This window comes from Oncorhynchus keta, chromosome 15 (assembly GCF_023373465.1).
Source record: "Oncorhynchus keta strain PuntledgeMale-10-30-2019 chromosome 15, Oket_V2, whole genome shotgun sequence".
Taxonomy (NCBI): Eukaryota; Metazoa; Chordata; class Actinopteri; order Salmoniformes; family Salmonidae; genus Oncorhynchus; species Oncorhynchus keta.
This window is the reverse complement of record NC_068435.1, coordinates 9788495-9805033: the sequence shown is the minus strand read 5'-3', so window position 1 is coordinate 9805033 and position 16539 is coordinate 9788495. Positions and strand designations below refer to the sequence as shown.

General features: G+C 40.6%; 1 protein-coding gene and 1 long non-coding RNA gene across 11 annotated transcripts in view; one reads left to right on the top strand and one right to left on the bottom strand.

The window, feature by feature from the left end:
- The first annotated feature begins 3885 nt into the window (after positions 1 to 3885).
- Positions 3886 to 6307, top strand: LOC127907564 (uncharacterized). 2 transcript variants are annotated; one of them, XR_008064863.1, is made up of 3 exons: positions 3886 to 4106; positions 4970 to 5500; positions 5976 to 6307. It is a non-coding gene; the product is annotated as an uncharacterized LOC127907564 (long non-coding RNA). The 2 variants fall into 2 exon arrangements; XR_008064862.1 differs by having other exon boundaries at positions 4970 to 5671.
- A 773-nt stretch (positions 6308 to 7080) lies between these two features.
- Positions 7081 to 16539, bottom strand: part of LOC118395167 (activated CDC42 kinase 1-like) — a 178421-nt gene continuing 168962 nt past the window's right edge. For 8 of the 9 annotated variants that reach the window (XM_052463247.1, XM_052463245.1, XM_052463253.1 and 5 more), the window contains 3 exons: positions 14905 to 15000; positions 13140 to 13267; positions 7081 to 8727 (listed from right to left, as the gene is read on the bottom strand). In XM_052463247.1, the coding sequence (XP_052319207.1) occupies positions 8721 to 8727; positions 13140 to 13267; positions 14905 to 15000 (231 nt within the window). In that variant the 3' untranslated portion in view covers positions 7081 to 8720. The remainder of the gene's footprint in view (positions 8728 to 13139; positions 13268 to 14904; positions 15001 to 16539) is intronic. The other variant, XM_052463246.1, reaches the window with a different exon arrangement.

Sequence of the window (16539 nt, the reverse complement as noted above, 5' to 3'; positions counted from 1 at the left end):
CCTTGTGCTAACCCTTAACCCTTGTGTTAACCCTTGTGCTAACCCTTAACACTTGTGTTAACCCTTAAACCCTTGTGCTAACCCTTAACCCTTGTGTTAACCCTTGTGCTAAACTTAACCCTTGTGTTAACCCTTTAACCCTTCTGTTAACCCTTAACCCTTGTGTTAACCCTTAACCCTTGTGCTAACCCTTAACCCTTGTGTTAACCCTTGTGTTAACCCTTAATCCTTGTGTTAACCCTTAACCCTTGTGCTAACCCTTAACCCTTGTGCTAACCCTTAACCCTTGTGTTAACCCTTTGTGTTAACCCTTAACCCTTGTGCTAACCCTTAACCCTTGTGCTAACCCTTAACCCTTGTGTTAACCCTTGTGTTAACCCTTAACCCTTGTGTTAACCCTTGTGCTAACCCTTAACCCTTGTGTTAACCCTTGTGTTAACCCTTATGTTAACCCTTAACCCTTGTGCTAACCCTTAACCCTTGTGCTAACCCTTAACCCTTGTGTTAACCCTTAACCCTTTTGCTAACCCTTAACCCTTGTGCTAACCCTTAACCCTTGTGTTAACCCTTAACCCTTGTGCTAACCCTTAACCTTGTGCTAACCCTTATGTTAACCCTTAACCTTGTGCTAACCCTTATGTTAACCCTTAACCCTTGTGCTAACCCTTAACCCTTGTGTGAACCCATAACCCTTGTGCTAACCCTTAACCCTTGTGCTAACCCTTGTGTTAACCGTTAACCCTTGTGCTAACCCTTGTGCTAACCCTTAACCCTTGTGTTAACCCTTAACCCTTGTGCTAACCCTTAACCTTGTGCTAACCCTTGTGTTAACCCTTAACCCTTGTGCTAACCCTTAACCGTTGTGCTAACCCTTGTGCTAACCCTTAACCCTTGTGTGAACCCATAACCCTTGTGCTAACCCTTAACCCTTGTGCTAACCCTTGTGTTAACCGTTAACCCTTGTGCTAACCCTTGTGCTAACCCTTAACCCTTGTGTTAACCCTTAACCCTTGTGCTAACCCTTAACCCTTGTGCTAACCCTTAACCCTTGTGTTGTCTTAAGGGCAAAAAATGACCCGCCACTATATTTAACAGCAGAGAAAACCTCCTAAATGATATTTTTTCAACTTGAAATTGGTTGACTTTTCCTAGAGTGACCCCAACATTATAAAAAGTGAAACATCGCCTTTGTTCCTATTTCCATTAAGGCTGTACACCACCTCGGTACAAAGGTTGTCTTAAGGGTAATTTTTGACCCAGCAGTTATACAATAATTTACACACCACACAAACCACAAAGACACACACACACACGCAATGAGAAATGTAGATTATGTTTGCTACTGATTGAACTCAGCCAGCAGCTCCTGAACAGGAAGATCACCATGGTCAGCACAGTTCGAAAGAACACGCCTGACTTCCCCCCGCACTCCTTTCTGCTTTAGGCTATACAAGTGCTATTTCTTGCTAAAAAACATGTTTACACCTATGCAATACCTTTAGCAATAATAATAACAATCCTATACTTTATGACAGGTGTATGTAATAAGAACGAGTGGTGTCCACTGATTTAAATGCAGTGTTTCTGCATTGTGAGGGAAAACCCAGATATTCACAAAGTTTGTGATGAATGACAGATTGTTTCTTCATGCAAAATAGATTTGGGGTTTAAAAATCAATTAAGCTGCTTTATTTTAGTGGTTTAGTGAAGGCCGGTCATTTTTTACCCTTAGGACAAGGGGAGTACACAGATGGTTAAGACTACACATAGCTAGCTAGCTATCCAAAAAGTATCTAAGCCCTTTTCATTTGAGGCTACAGTAAATGCAAAATATGGAGATATAGTTTTTTTCTTCTCTTTCAACTAATTGATGAGCATTCAGGGCAGTGTTCAGAGTTGCAGGGCTCTTTATCGCTAAATTACTCTAAGTGAGTAATTGGCAATTAGCTGCCCATTATTCTAAATGTTATGTAAAAACTGGCACTTTCCTCGCTGCACGTTAAATATTTAATTTAACCTTTATTTAACTAGGCAAGTCAGTAAAGAACACATTCTTATTTACAATGACAGCCTACCCCGGGCCAAACCCGGACGATGCTGGGCCAATTGTGCACCACCCTATGGGACTCGAAATCACGGCCAGATGTGATACAGCCTGGATTCGAGATGCAGTGCTTTAAACCGCTGCGCCACTCGGGAGTCACCCAATCGACGCTCATCAAGATGTCTCAATAATCAAACGTAATGAGAGCAAGGTAAACAAAAGTTATTTTTTAAAATAAAAATACATTTTATACATTTGAGATTGGCAGCATTTGCATTTGTACTCTTGCACAATTCCAAACACCCAGGGAAAGGGGGGGGGGGATCAACCATACAACCATGGGGAAATAATACACTTTTGGGGAAAGTACATTGGTACAGGTTAGAGGTCATAATGGATCCACATGTACCTGAATACCCAACACCCCATCTGGCACCCGAGTGGGTCCACAACCAGAATTCAAAATAATATCACAGATCGGGTTTGAATCTGATATGATTGTCACGGATCTCTGGTACGTGTAATTTTAACTGATTTGCCCGGAAGGGAATGCACAGATCCGAATGCAACTGCTGCACTAGAGCGAGAGAGAGAAATTGTAGTTTTTTTAAGCTGCTGGTCTTGCTTTTCACCAGAGTGGCGCTTGTTGTTGGCCAATCATAAGTCATGTAGCAAAAGTTAGAAGATATCTCATCAGTGGAAGATGGAATGAAAATGACGGAATTAAAAGTTAAAGGAGAAGGATAGGCTACAACAATCAAGAGCCAAGAGGTTGGCTGCTACATCAGGGTAGGCTGCTACATCAGGGTAGGCTGCTACATCAGGGTAGGCTGCTACATAAGGGTAGGCTGCTACATCAGGGTAGGCTGCTACATCAGGGTAGGCTGCTACATAAGGGTAGGCTGCTACATTCAGGGTAGGCTGCTACATCAGGGTACTCTTTTACATCAGGGTACTCTTCCATGCTTGATGCAGTCCAAGACAGGTACTACATAATCATATTTGATGATAAATAACCTAGCTATGGCAGCTATTAGTCTACTATCGCGTGAGTTGGCTTGGTTGGTTGCTGTCTCTCGTCTCTCCCTCCCTGCTCCCAGTGTCACCTAGCAGTTAAAGGCATTGGGCCACTAAACAACAGGTTTGCTGGATTGAATCCCTGAGCTGTCAAGGTAAACAAATGTGCCGTTCTGCCCTTGGGCAAGACAGTTAACCCCCCCCCAACAACACCCACTCCCCAGGTGCCGATGACATGTATGTCAGTAAAGCAGCCCCCCGCACCTCTCTGATTCAGAGGTGTTGGGTTAAAATGTGGAAGACATGTCAGTTGAATGCGGTTGTGCAACTGACTAGGTTCTCTTTCCCCTCTCTCCATGTCGTTCACATTACTGTCCCTCCTCGACCTGCTAGAGTGGCACCTTTCTCTCTTTTGAAATAATAAATAACTTATGCATATCGGGTCCGGGTGGGAAAGCCCCAGCTAAATTTCGGGAAAGGGTCCAACTTTTTTTGTACCCGTGAAGACCTCTAGGACAAGTACATCAGGATGAACGAACAACAAACCAACACCGAGGTAATATAGCGATCAACTTAAAAATAACATGAACAGGAGAACATTGGTTTGGGTAATATTGCCGTAATGTTGCGTCAGTCCTTCTAACTACAGCAGCTTGGTATCATGTAAGACATAGGGACTGGGTTGCCTTATCGTGACATCATCAGACTGTGTCACTAAGCATTTTTTTGTGCATCAAGGAGTTCACCGCAGTGGAAGCACTTTTTTTGTCATGGCTGGATGGCCTTGACTGTTGGAAGAAGTTACAGGTGCCTTATTATTGCAGACAGGAAATGCTCAACTAAGGCAGTGTTCCAAACCATAAACGTGTTTTTTGTTTTTTTTGGTTTCACCTATCCAGACCTTCCTTTATCTGTGATGGTAAATGACTAAGAGGCAAGGAGACAAAGTTTGAGTTTGGAACATGGCCAAAGTGTCTACGGGACGGTTCACAGACAGACACTGTGTTGTGTTCTAATCAAGACACGGTGTTCTAATCAAGACACGGTGTTCTAATCAAGACACGGTGTTCTAATCAAGACACGGTGTTCTAATCAAGACACAGTGTTCTAATCAAGACACGGTGTTCTAATCAAGACACGGTGTTCTAATCAAGACACGATGTTCTAATCAAGACACGGTGTTCAAGACAAGGTGTTCTAATAAAGACACGGTGTTCTAATCAAGACACGATGTTCTAATCAAGACACGATGTTCAAATCAAGGTGTTCTAATCAAGACACGGTGTTCTAATCAAGACACGGTGTTCTAATCAAGACACGGTGTTCTAATCAAGACACAGTGTTCTAATCAAGACACGGTGTTCTAATCAAGACACGGTGTTCTAATCAAGACACGGTGTTCTAATCAAGACACGGTGTTCTAATCAAGACACAGTGTTCTAATCAAGACACAGTGTTCTAATCAAGACACGATGTTCAAATCAAGACACAATGTTCTAATCAAGACACTGTGTTCTAATCAAGACACGGTGTTCTAATCAAGACACGGTGTTCAAATCAAGACACAGTGTTCTAATCAAGACACAATGTACTAATCAAGACACGGTGTTCTAATCAAGACACTGTGTTCTAATCAAGACACGGTGTTCTAATCAAGACACGATGTTCTAATCAAGACACGTGTTCTAATCAAGACACGGTGTTCTAATCAAGACACGATGTTCTAATCAAGACACGGTGTTCTAATCAAGACACGGTGTTCTAATCAAGACACGGTGTTCTAATCAAGACACGGTGTTCTAATCACGACACGGTGTTCTAATCAAGACACGGTGTTCTAATCAAGACACGGTGTTCTAATCAAGACACGGTGTTCTAATCAAGACACGATGTTCAAATCAAGACAAGGTGTTCTAATCAAGACACGATGTTCTAATCAAGACACGGTGTTCTAATCAAGACACGATGTTCTAATCAAGACACGATGTCTAATCAAGACACGGTGTTCTAATCAAGACACGGTGTTCTAATCAAGACACGATGTTCAAATCAAGACACGGTGTTCTAATCAAGACACGATGTACTAATCAAGACAAGGTGTTCTAATAAAGACACGGTGTTCTAATCAAGACACGGTGTTCTAATCAAGACACGGTGTTCTAATAAAGACACAGTGTTCTAATCAAGACACAATGTTCTAATCAAGACACGGTGTTCTAATCAAGACACGGTGTTCTAATCAAGACACGGTGTTCTAATCAAGACACGGTGTTCTAATCAAGACACGATGTTCTAATCAAGACACAGTGTTCTAATCAAGACACGATGTTCTAATCAAGGCACAGTGTTCTAATCAAGACACGGTGTTCTAATCAAGACACAATGTTCAAATCAAGACACAGTGTTCTAATCAAGACACAATGTTCTAATCAAGACAAGGTGTTCTAATAAAGACACAGTGTTCTAATCAAGACACGGTGTTCTAATCAAGACACAGTGTTCTAATCAAGACACAGTGTTCTAATCAAGACACGGTGTTCTAATCAAGACACAATGTTCAAATCAAGACACAGTGTTCTAATCAAGACACAATGTTCTAATCAAGACAAGGTGTTCTAATAAAGACACAGTGTTCTAATCAAGACACGGTGTTCTAATCAAGACACAGTGTTCTAATAAAGACACAGTGTTCTAATCAAGACACGATGTTCTAATCAAGACACGGTGTTCTAATCAAGACACGGTGTTCTAATCAAGACACGGTGTTCTAATCAAGACACGATGTTCTAATCAAGACACGGTGTTCTAATCAAGACACAATGTTCTAATCAAGACACGGTGTTCTAATCAAGACACAATGTTCAAATCAAGACACAGTGTTCTAATCAAGACATGATGTTCTAATCAAGACAAGGTGTTCTAATAAAGACACAGTGTTCTAATCAAGACACGGTGTTCTAATCAAGACACGGTGTTCTAATCAAGACACGATGTTCTAATCAAGACACGATGTTCTAATCAAGACACGATGTTCTAATCAAGACAAGGTGTTCTAATAAAGACAGTGTTGTGTTCTAATCAAGACACGGTGTTCTAATCAAGACACAGTGTTCTAATCAAGACACGGTGTTCTTATCAACACACCGATCACAACTACTTGGCAAAACATTCTCTCTTGAGTTTTAGACATAAAGACACAAACAAATAAACACAGTCACACAAGTCCAAATTGCTACAGTGCAAAGACTGGATAAAGATCAGCCTGCATGCCCACTACATGGTAGGAGTGGTCTGCTAGGTGTCTGATAGTTTTACCGTGTTGGTCTGTGCTTAAATTTAAACTAATTTGAAGTCAGATTAAGCCTTCTAATGTAAGATTAATTTAAAGATTGAAATCAACTATAAAAATGTATTGGGTTTATTGTGGTCTGATGTAGCTCAGTTGGTAGAGCATGGCATTTGCAGCAGCAGGATAGTGGGTTCGATTGCCTGGACCACCCATACATACTGTAAGTTGCTTTGGATAAAAGTGTCTACTTAAATGGCATATATTATGATTATATAGTGAACAAAAGTATAAAACGCAACAATTTCAAAGATGTTGGTTAGTTACAGTTCATATGAGGAAATCAGTAAATTGAAGTAAATTAATTTGGCCCTAATCTATGGACTTCACATGACTGAGAATACAGATATGCATCTGTTGGTCACAGATACCTTAAAATAAAATATGGGCCTTACAACGAGCCTCAGGATCCCGTTACGGTATTTCTGTGCATTCAAATCACCATCGATAAAATGCAATTGTGTTCATTGTCTGTAACTCATGCCTGCCCTTTTCATAACCACACCACCACCATGGGGCACTCTGTTCACAACGTTGACGTCAACAAACCGCTCGCCCACACCACGCCATTCACATGGTCTGCGGTTGGGAGGCCGGTTGGACGTACTGCCAAATTCTCCAAAACAATGTTGGAGGCGGCTTATGGTAGAGAAGTAAACTTTTTGTGCATATGGAACATTTCTGTGATCTTTTATTTCAGCTCACGTTACCAACACTTTACATGTTGCGTTTTATATTTTTGTTCAGTGTACAGTATATTAATGTTCAGTTCGCAAAAAACGTAATTTGAATCATAACACACGGAAAAGCAGACAGCGTGCATCAGGGTAAGACAGTATAGAAAATAAATTGAAAACTATCACATATCACTATACAGTTTGCTCTAGGTTATACACTAACGTTCAGTTGATGTCACTGACAAACATAAGTGATTCAGGGAAAGCATAACATACATGGCTTTAATAACTGACAAAATATATATTTTTTATATCTCAAGAATTGAATGTTTTCAATATGTCCCCCTTTTCAAACAACCGGTTCAAAACCCAAAATATATTAAAAACAGAGCACTAAAAACTAAAAATACCAACTTCTAGCACATATTCGCTGCAAATATATAAACTGAACTATTCATGTATGTAACTGTTTGTGTGCATTGAAAAAAATCTGTTAACTCCTTAATAATATAAATCAAGTAGAAATCTCTAAAATAGAAAATAAAAAAAGGAGTCGACTTAAAAGTAGACCAGCTGCATTTTTTTCTCTCCTTCCCCTCTCTTGTATTCGTTCTCTCTATGGGCTTTGTGAACTTTGTCCTCTGCTAAAACACAGTAGAACCTGGGAGGGCGGGCGGCGCAGCAGAAAGACGCTGACCTCGCTAAAACAAGCCCCTGTCCAATCCGAGGAGCTTAGCAAAACTCACATACAGTAGGGGAGTGCTCCCCTGATTCATATGTCAGTAATAACACAAAAGAGGTCAGCCTAGTTGGTCAATGGTGTATTGTGGCAGTGATATAACTGAATCAGGGAGACCAGCAGTGAAAAAGAGGATGTTTTTCCTTCAGTGTTGGGTATAGGGTAGGTACCAGCAGACACCATGGTCCCTTTAAGAGTATGGTTCCACCACCAGTATTCTAAGTCGACTTCTACTCATATTCGGTGGTAGAACGGGAGCCTCTAGGTCCTCAGTGTGGAGGCTAGCCTCCTGATCCTCAGTGTGGAGGCTAGCCTCCTGGTCCTCAGTGTGGAGGCTAGCCCCCTGGTCCTCAGTGTGGAGGCTAGCCTCCTGGGGCTCAGTGTGGAGGCTAGCCCCCTGGGCCTCAGTGGAGGCTAACCCCCTGGTCCTCAGTGTGGAGGCTAGCCCCCTGGGCCTCAGTGGAGGCTAACCCCCTGGTCCTCAGTGTGGAGGCTAGCCCCCTGGTCCTCAGTGGAGGCTAACCCCATGGTCCTCAGTGGAGGCTAGCCCCCTGGTCCTCAGTGTGGAGATTAGCCCCCTGGGCCTCAGTGTGGAGGCTAACCCCCTGGTCCTCAGTGGAGGCTGCTCAGGGGAGGACGGCTCATAATAATGTCTGGAATGGAGTCAATGGAATGGTATCAACCACACGGAAACCACCTATCCAGGTCTCAGTGTACAGTAGGCAAGACTACAGCCATGGCCCATCACACAGTCAAATGTACCCCAGGTCCATACTCAAATCCCCGTCTTCTTAAGGGGCGTGTCTGGCAAGTCAGAAAAGAGGGATGGTAGCAGACTCCGTCCCCTCAAAGACAGATGACAAATAAAAAAACTTATGCAGTTGCTCCGAGCATCGGTCACCGCCTGCAATGGGATGAGAGATTTATTTTGATGTTCCATTATTTCAAAACAAATCCAAGTACATTCACAATTCCATCTATTTTACTTGGTGCTAGATGAATGTAATTTGATACAGTTTAAATTGTGGATAGACACGAGTATATTAGGTTATTGGGCTCGACCAAGCAGCAACACACAGAATTGATTCTTAATTAGTAGAATCAGTGACTTGTTCATTAGGCACCAAACAGAAGAAATCATACTGAAACAGGGACTACCTGGTTCCTTTTTATTTCCCTATTCAAAACGTTTAGTTACAGTGTGCCCTAATGAACATGACCCATGTGTTTGGCTGTTTGTCTGGAGCAAAATCCAGCATCGGCATCAGCACCAGTAGGTTTAGTTTGCCCTAAATTCTCCTGAGTTCTCCTTTTAAAGGGATAGTTTGGCATGTGGGCACGACAGTGCTTTCAGAAAATATTCACACCCCTTGACTTATTTCACATTGTGTTGTGTTACATCAGGAATTAAAAACAAAAATGTAAAAAAAACATACCCAGACTAATAGTTTGTGTGGAGGCGCTGATTAACAGCGAATAAACGATAAACTATCAAAAATAAAGTAGCATACTCCATGTATAAACTCACAGCAATTTAATGGGTATTTACCAACGTTTCAGCATCACTGTGTCTTCCTCAGGGTAATGTCATGAATACTTGAACCAGGTTATGTAGACAAACAGTGCAATGAGTGTAACCAATGACAGTAGTGAGGGGTGTGTCATAATGATTAAGTTAATTAAAAATTAATTAGTGAAAACTGTTAAAAAAAAATAGTATATGGCATATTAAATATATTCACACTATTGTTATCATATAGAAACATCATGGAACATTGTACATCATATTAGCATCAACATACATGATTGTTTCATTCAATTTCACATAATTTCGTGTTTCATTTTTGTTACATGTAATATTGGTTCAGCCTTAATATATAATGAGCATCATCAACACAGGGAACATATTAGGTGTACGCTAATAAGATGTAAAAATATATTTTTTTTACATTTATAACATAAATTAAAATGTGTTCATAAGGGCCTGAGATCAAAGTCAATATTCAGATCACTAGGGGTCAATGTTTTTAGAGAGGATATCCAGTAAGCCTCTGTTTGTAGTAGTAGGATCTCGATGTTACCTCCTCTCCTTGGTAGAGCAACATGCTCATTGTGTGTGATGGAGGAGATGGGATGGTTGGCTTCAACAAGGTGAGCTGCTACTGGAGAGTCAATGTTCTTACACCTGATTGAGCTGCGGTGTTCAGCTATGCGTTGTTTTAATTGTCTTTTTGTTTGTCCTACGTTGGCTTTTCCACATGAACAGGTGATGAGATGGATTTACTCCCTTGGTCTTGCATGAGATGATACCTCTCACAGGGATCTTTCCACCTGTATGTGGGTGTCTGAAGAAATACTTTTTTTTTGTGCATGAGCCACATTTGTAGTTCCCATTTGGGATAGGTGTCTGAGTGGGCTCAGGGGGCATGTCAGATCTCACCAAACTATTTCCAATATCGCGACCACGCTTATAGACCACCAGTGGGGGTTCCTTGAAGAGGTGTGCATTTTTTTTTGTCTGATTGCAGAATATGCCAGTGATTTTTCAGGATTTCTGTCATTTTCTCTGAACCCTTGGTGTTCTTAGTGCAAAAGATAGTTGTGTTGTTTTTCTTCTTTGGTTTTTAGTTTTTAGTAATTCCTCTCTTGGTTTTTGATATATTTTCATCATTGCAGCATCAAGAGTTTTGTTCTTGTAGCCTCTCATTTAGAATTTATCTGTCATTTTATTTAGCATTGCTGTCAAAATCTGACTGGTGGCCACAGATTCATTTAACAATACATAACTGGCTATATGTTAAACCATTGTTGAGGGGAAGGGGATGCATACTATCCGCACATAGCAGGGTATTGCGATCTGTGGGCTTTGTGTTTAAATCTGTGTGTACTGCATCATTCTATTTGATGATCCATAAGTCCAGGTAGTGTATTTTTCTCTCATCAGTCTACATGGTGAATTGGAGGTATTCAGAGCTCTCGTTTAGTACAGTTTGGAATTCATTTAGTTCCTGCTGACTTCCTTCCCAGAGCACAAAGACATAATCTGTATCTCTTCCATAGAAGTATTTTAGAAAGTAAGGGGTGTGTGTCTGTTTTAAAAAGGAATGCTTCTTCAAATTGTCCCATATACAGGTTTGCATAGTTAGGGGAAATTACATCCGGAATTGAAAATAGATTAAATCAAAACATTTTCTCACCCATCTCCACACAATACCACAATAGCGACAAAGTGAAAACATGTTTTTTTTTTAGTAAATGTATTGATAATGAAATACAGAACTATTACACGCCTGAGTCAATACTTTGTAGAATCACCTTTGGTGGCGATAACAGCTGTGAGTCTTTCTGGGTCTCTAAGAGCTCCCCCCCCCCCCTGGATTATACAATATTATATAACATTCTTAAATCTGTCAAGTTTATTCTTGAACATTGCTGAACAACCATTTCCACGCCATATATTTTCAAGCAGATTTAAGTCAAAACTGTAACTAGGCCACTCAGGAACATTCAATGTTGTCTTGGTAGATTTGTCCTCGTGTTTTAGGTTATTGTCCTGCTGAAAGGTGAATTTATCTCCCAGTGCCTGCTGGAAAGCATACTGAACCAGGTTTTCTTCTAGGATTTTGCTGTATAACTTTTGTTTTTATCCCACAAAAAAAACTCCCTAATCCTTGGGGTGGCAGGGTAGCCTAGTGGTTAGATTGTTGGACTAGTAACCGAAAGGTTGCAAGTTCATATCCCTGAGCTGACAAGGTACAAATCTTCTGCCCCTGAACAGGCTGTCATTGAAAATAAGAATTTGTTCTTAACTGACTTGCCTAGTTAAATAAAGGTTAAAATATATATATATAAAAAATACTCATAACATGATGCAGCCACCACCATGCTTGAAGAGTGGTTTTCAGTGAAGTGTTGGATTTGCCCCAAACATAATGCTTTGTATTCAGGTCAAAAAGTTCATTTTTTTGCCACATGATGATGTTTTGGAAAAATATTATTCTGTATAGGCTTCCTTCTTTTTAAAACAATCTTTATTTAACTAGGCAAGTCAGTTAAGAAAAATTCTTATTTTACAATGACGGTCTACCCCGGCCAAACCCTCCCCTAACCTGGACGATGTTGTGCCAATTGTGCGCTGCCCTATGGGACTCCCAATCACGGTTGGTAGATACTGTGATACAGCCCGGGATCGAACCTGGGACTCTGTCATTTAGGTTAGCATTGTGGAATGACTACAATGTTGTTGATCCATCCTCAAGTTCTCTCATAACACAACCATTAAACTCTGTAACCGTTTTAAAATCACCATTGGTATCCATTGGTGAAATCCCTGAACAGTTTCCTTCCTCTCCGGCAACTGAGTTAAGAAGGATGCCTGTATCTTTGTAATGACTGGCCTTATTGATACACCATCTCAAGCCTAATTAATAACTTCACCATGCTCAAAGGGACATTCAGCATCTACTTTCATAGATTGTTTTTTTTACACATCTACCAATCAGTGGCCTTCTTTGCAAGGCATTTAAAAACCTCTCTGGTCTTTGTGGTTGAATCTGTGCTTGAAATTCACTACTTGATTACAGATAATTGTATGTGTGGGGTACAGAGATGGGGTAATCATTCAAAAACCATGTTAACCACTTTTATTGAACACAGAACTTACTATGTGTTCTATTTTTACTCCTGAACTTATTTAGGCATAACAAAGTTGGTGAATACTTCTTCGGATCTTTCGGATGAATGATTTTTCTCATTTAAAAAACATTCTATAAACAAAATTCCACTTTTAAATGACGGGGTATTGTGTGTAGATCATTGACATAAAATGTAAATTCAGGCTGTAATACAACAAAATGTGGAAAAAGTAAAAGGGTGTGAATACTTCCTGAAGGGACTGCATTTATTTATTTTAATTTTAATTTAAGTCATGGACCCATTTTTATGTCTTTGCATCCAGTATGAAGGAAGTTACAGGTAGTTTGGCAAAACAAATGCTATCTAGTATTAACCCAAACGCTGGAAGTCTTTGGGATCAGCAATTTTTTTTATTTAACCTGTATTTAAGTAGGCAAGTCAATTAAGAACAAATTCTTATTTTCAATGACACCTAGGAACAGTGGGTTAACTGCCTTGTTCAGGGGCAGAATGCCAGATTTGTACCATGTCAGCTCAGGGATTTGATCTTGCAACCTTGCGGTTACTAGTCCCACACCCCAACCACTAGGCTATGCTGCTGCCCCAGCTAGCACGTATATAAAGGGCTTTGTTGCCAAAATCTCAAACTATCCCTTTAAGTTCTCCAGAATTCTATGTTACCTTTGCGTGACAGAGCTATAGGAGTCCAGGAGCTGAGTGCTGGCCACTTCCAGGTCCCAGTTGTACATCTCCAGCATCTTGAGACACTCCAGCCTGGTCTTCAGGCCAAGACAGAACAGCTGCTCAACCTAGACAACAACAGGATCAGTTACAACTCACCCTTACTACTCATCATCTCTGAAAACATTGTATTATTCATGTATCCGTCATCAGATATTTCAAAATCAGCAAATGTTTTGATGGGTTGACTTCTGTAAAAAGGACTTATCCCTGTTTGTAAGCTAGAAAGGTTTTATTTCCACAACTTCCGAAGGAAAAATAAAGAAAGTCGCACACCATATGCTGCAAATGATTATAGATCACTGGGAGCTTATACAGTTGAAGTCGGAAGTTAACATACACGTAGGAGTCATTAAAACTAGTTTTTCAACCACTCCAAACACAGACCAGGACAGCGTAGCCTAGTGGTTAGAGCGTTGGACTAGTAACCGGAAGGTTGCGAGTTCAAACCTGAGCTGACAAGGTACAAATTTGTCATTCTGCCCCTGAACAGGCAGTTAACCCACTGTTCCCAGGCTATCAATGAAAATAAGAATATGTTCTTAACTGACTTGCCTGGTTAAATAAAGGTAAAGTTAAAAAAAATAATAATAATCTACTTTGTGCATGACACAAGTCAATTTTCCAACAATTGTTCAGACAGATTATTTCACTGTATCACAATTCCAGTGAGTCAGAAGTTTACATATACTAAGTTGACTGTGCCTTTAAACAGCTTTGAAAATGTCTGAAAATTATGTCATGGCTTTAGAAGCTTCTGATAGGCTAATTGACATCATTTGAGTTAAATGGAGGTGTACCTGTGAATGTATTTCAAGGCCTACCTTCAAACTCAGTGTCTCTTTGCTTGACATCATGGGGAAATCTAAAGAAATCAGCCAAGACCTCAGAAAAAAAATTGTAGACCTCCACAAGTCTGGTTCATCCTTGGGAGCAATTTCCAAAACACCTAAAAGGTACCGTGTTTATCTGTACAAACAATAGTACACAAGTATAAACACCATGGGTAGCCTAGTGGTCAGAGTGTTGGGCTAGTAACCGAAAGGTTGCAAGTTCGAATCCCCGAGCTGACACGGTACAAATCTGTCGTTCTGCCCCTGAACAGGCAGTTACTGGCAGAACTGTTCCTAGGCCGTCATTGAAAATAAGAATGTGTTCTTAACTGACTTGCCTAGTTATATAAAGGTAAAACATTTAAAGAATGGGACCACACAGCCGTCATACCGCTCAGGAAGGAGATGCATTCTTTCTTCTAGAGATGAATGTATTTTGGCCATTTGACCTAAATTAAACAATTTAAAGGCAATGCTACCAAATACTAATTGAGTGTATGTAAACTTCTGACCCACTGGGAATATGAAGAAAGAAATAAAAGCTGAAATAAATTACTCTCTTTAAGATTATTCTGAAATGTCACATTCTTAAAATAAAATGGTGATCCTAACTGACCTAAAACAGGCCATTTTTACTTGGATTAAATGTCAGGAATTGTGAAAAACTGAGTTTAAATGTATTTGGCGAAGGTGTATGTAAACTTTGACTTTAACTGTACATCACAGGGAGTTCATATAGTGCTGTGATTAGAAAAGTTGTAATTGTAGGTTCCAGCAACTATAGTGGATGAGTAACCAGGCCAACGTAGTACAGCTCTGATTGGATCCATAGTGTGACAAGGTAATAGTGCACTACCACCAAGGGCCCCTACCTTGAGGTAGTGCACAGCTTTCTGCACGTTCCAGTTGTGGTTCTGGAGGGCTGTCTGACACTCCTCTACAGTCACGCCATGTACCGCCTCCTGCACCTGTGGATGCCACACAAACAACCAATCATATCAACGCTTCTGCTACACTAACCAATCAGCTCTGCAGTCCTCTACAAAATCAACCAATCAGGTCAATACTGCTGCTACACTGACCAATCAGCACGGCAGTCCTCTACTGTCAATCAAAACCACATACACAACAAATAATAATGATTCAACTATACTCAGACACTAACACTTCAGTGGCATGCTCATTATGTTGGTTCTACAAGTCTAACACATTGTGAAAAATAATAGGTGTTGAGTGTCTATCAGTCTTTTTGAGTGAGTGAGTGGCTTCAAATTGTATTCTCTGCACTCATACACTCTACCTCATAGATGTGAAAGGAATGGACTGGTCTGAGCAATATGGTGGACACTCCCTGCAGCCGTCCTTGCACCAATACAATGCTTTTAAATGCATAGAGGAGTGAATGAGTGAACACTTTTCAAAAAGGGTGCAGAATTTCAATGCAGCGAGCGTGTGAGTGCTTTAATGAGTGAGTGCTTTAATGAGTGAGTGAGTGCTTTAATGAGCGAGTGCTTTAATGAGTGAGTGAGTGCTTTAATGAGCGAGCATATGAGTGCTTTAATGAGTGAGTGAGTGCTTTAATGAGTGAGTGTGTGAGTGCTTTAATGAGTGAGTGCTTTAATGAGTGAGTGAGTGCTTAATGAGCGAGTGCTTTAATGAGTGAGTGAGTGCTTTAATGAGCGAGCGTGTGAGTGCTTTAATGAGTGAGTGCTTTAATGAGTGAGCGTGTGAGTGCTTTAATGAGTGAGTGAGTGCTTTAATGAGCGAGCGTGTGAGTGCTTTAATGAGTGAGTGCTTTAATGAGTGAGTGAGTGCTTTAATGAGTGAGCGTGTGAGTGCTTTAATGAGTGAGTGAGTGCTTTAATGAGCGAGCGTGTGAGTGCTTTAATGAGTGAGTGCTTTAATGAGTGAGTGAGTGCTTAATGAGCGATTGTGTGAGTGCTTTAATGAATGAGTGCTTTAATGAGTGAGTGCTTTAATGAGTGAGTGAGTGCTTTAATGAGCGAGCGTGTGAGTGCTTTAATGAGTGAGTGCTTTAATGAGTGAGTGAGTGCTTTAATGAGCGATTGTGTGAGTGCTTTAATGAATAAGTGCTTTAATGAGTGAGTGAGTGCTTAATGAGCGAGTGTGTGAGTGATTTAATGAGTGAGTGCTTTAACGAGTGAGTGCTTTAATGAGCGAGCGTGTGAGTGCTTTAATGAGTGAGTGCTTTAACGAGTGAGTGCTTTAATGAGCGATTGTGTGAGTGCTTTAATGAATGAGTGCTTTAATGAGTGAGTGAGTGCTTAATGAGCGAGTGTGTGAGTGCTTTAATGAGTGAGTGCTTTAATGAGTGAGTGAGTGCTTTAATGAGTGAGTGAGTGCTTTAATGAGCGAGTGTGTGAGTGCTTTAATGAGTGAGTGCTTTAATGAGTGAGTGCTTTAATGAGTGAGTGAGTGTCTGTCTGACTGCCTGCTTTAATGCAGCCTCCTTATTGAACCTTTTCCAAGACCCTTTTCTCAGTCCA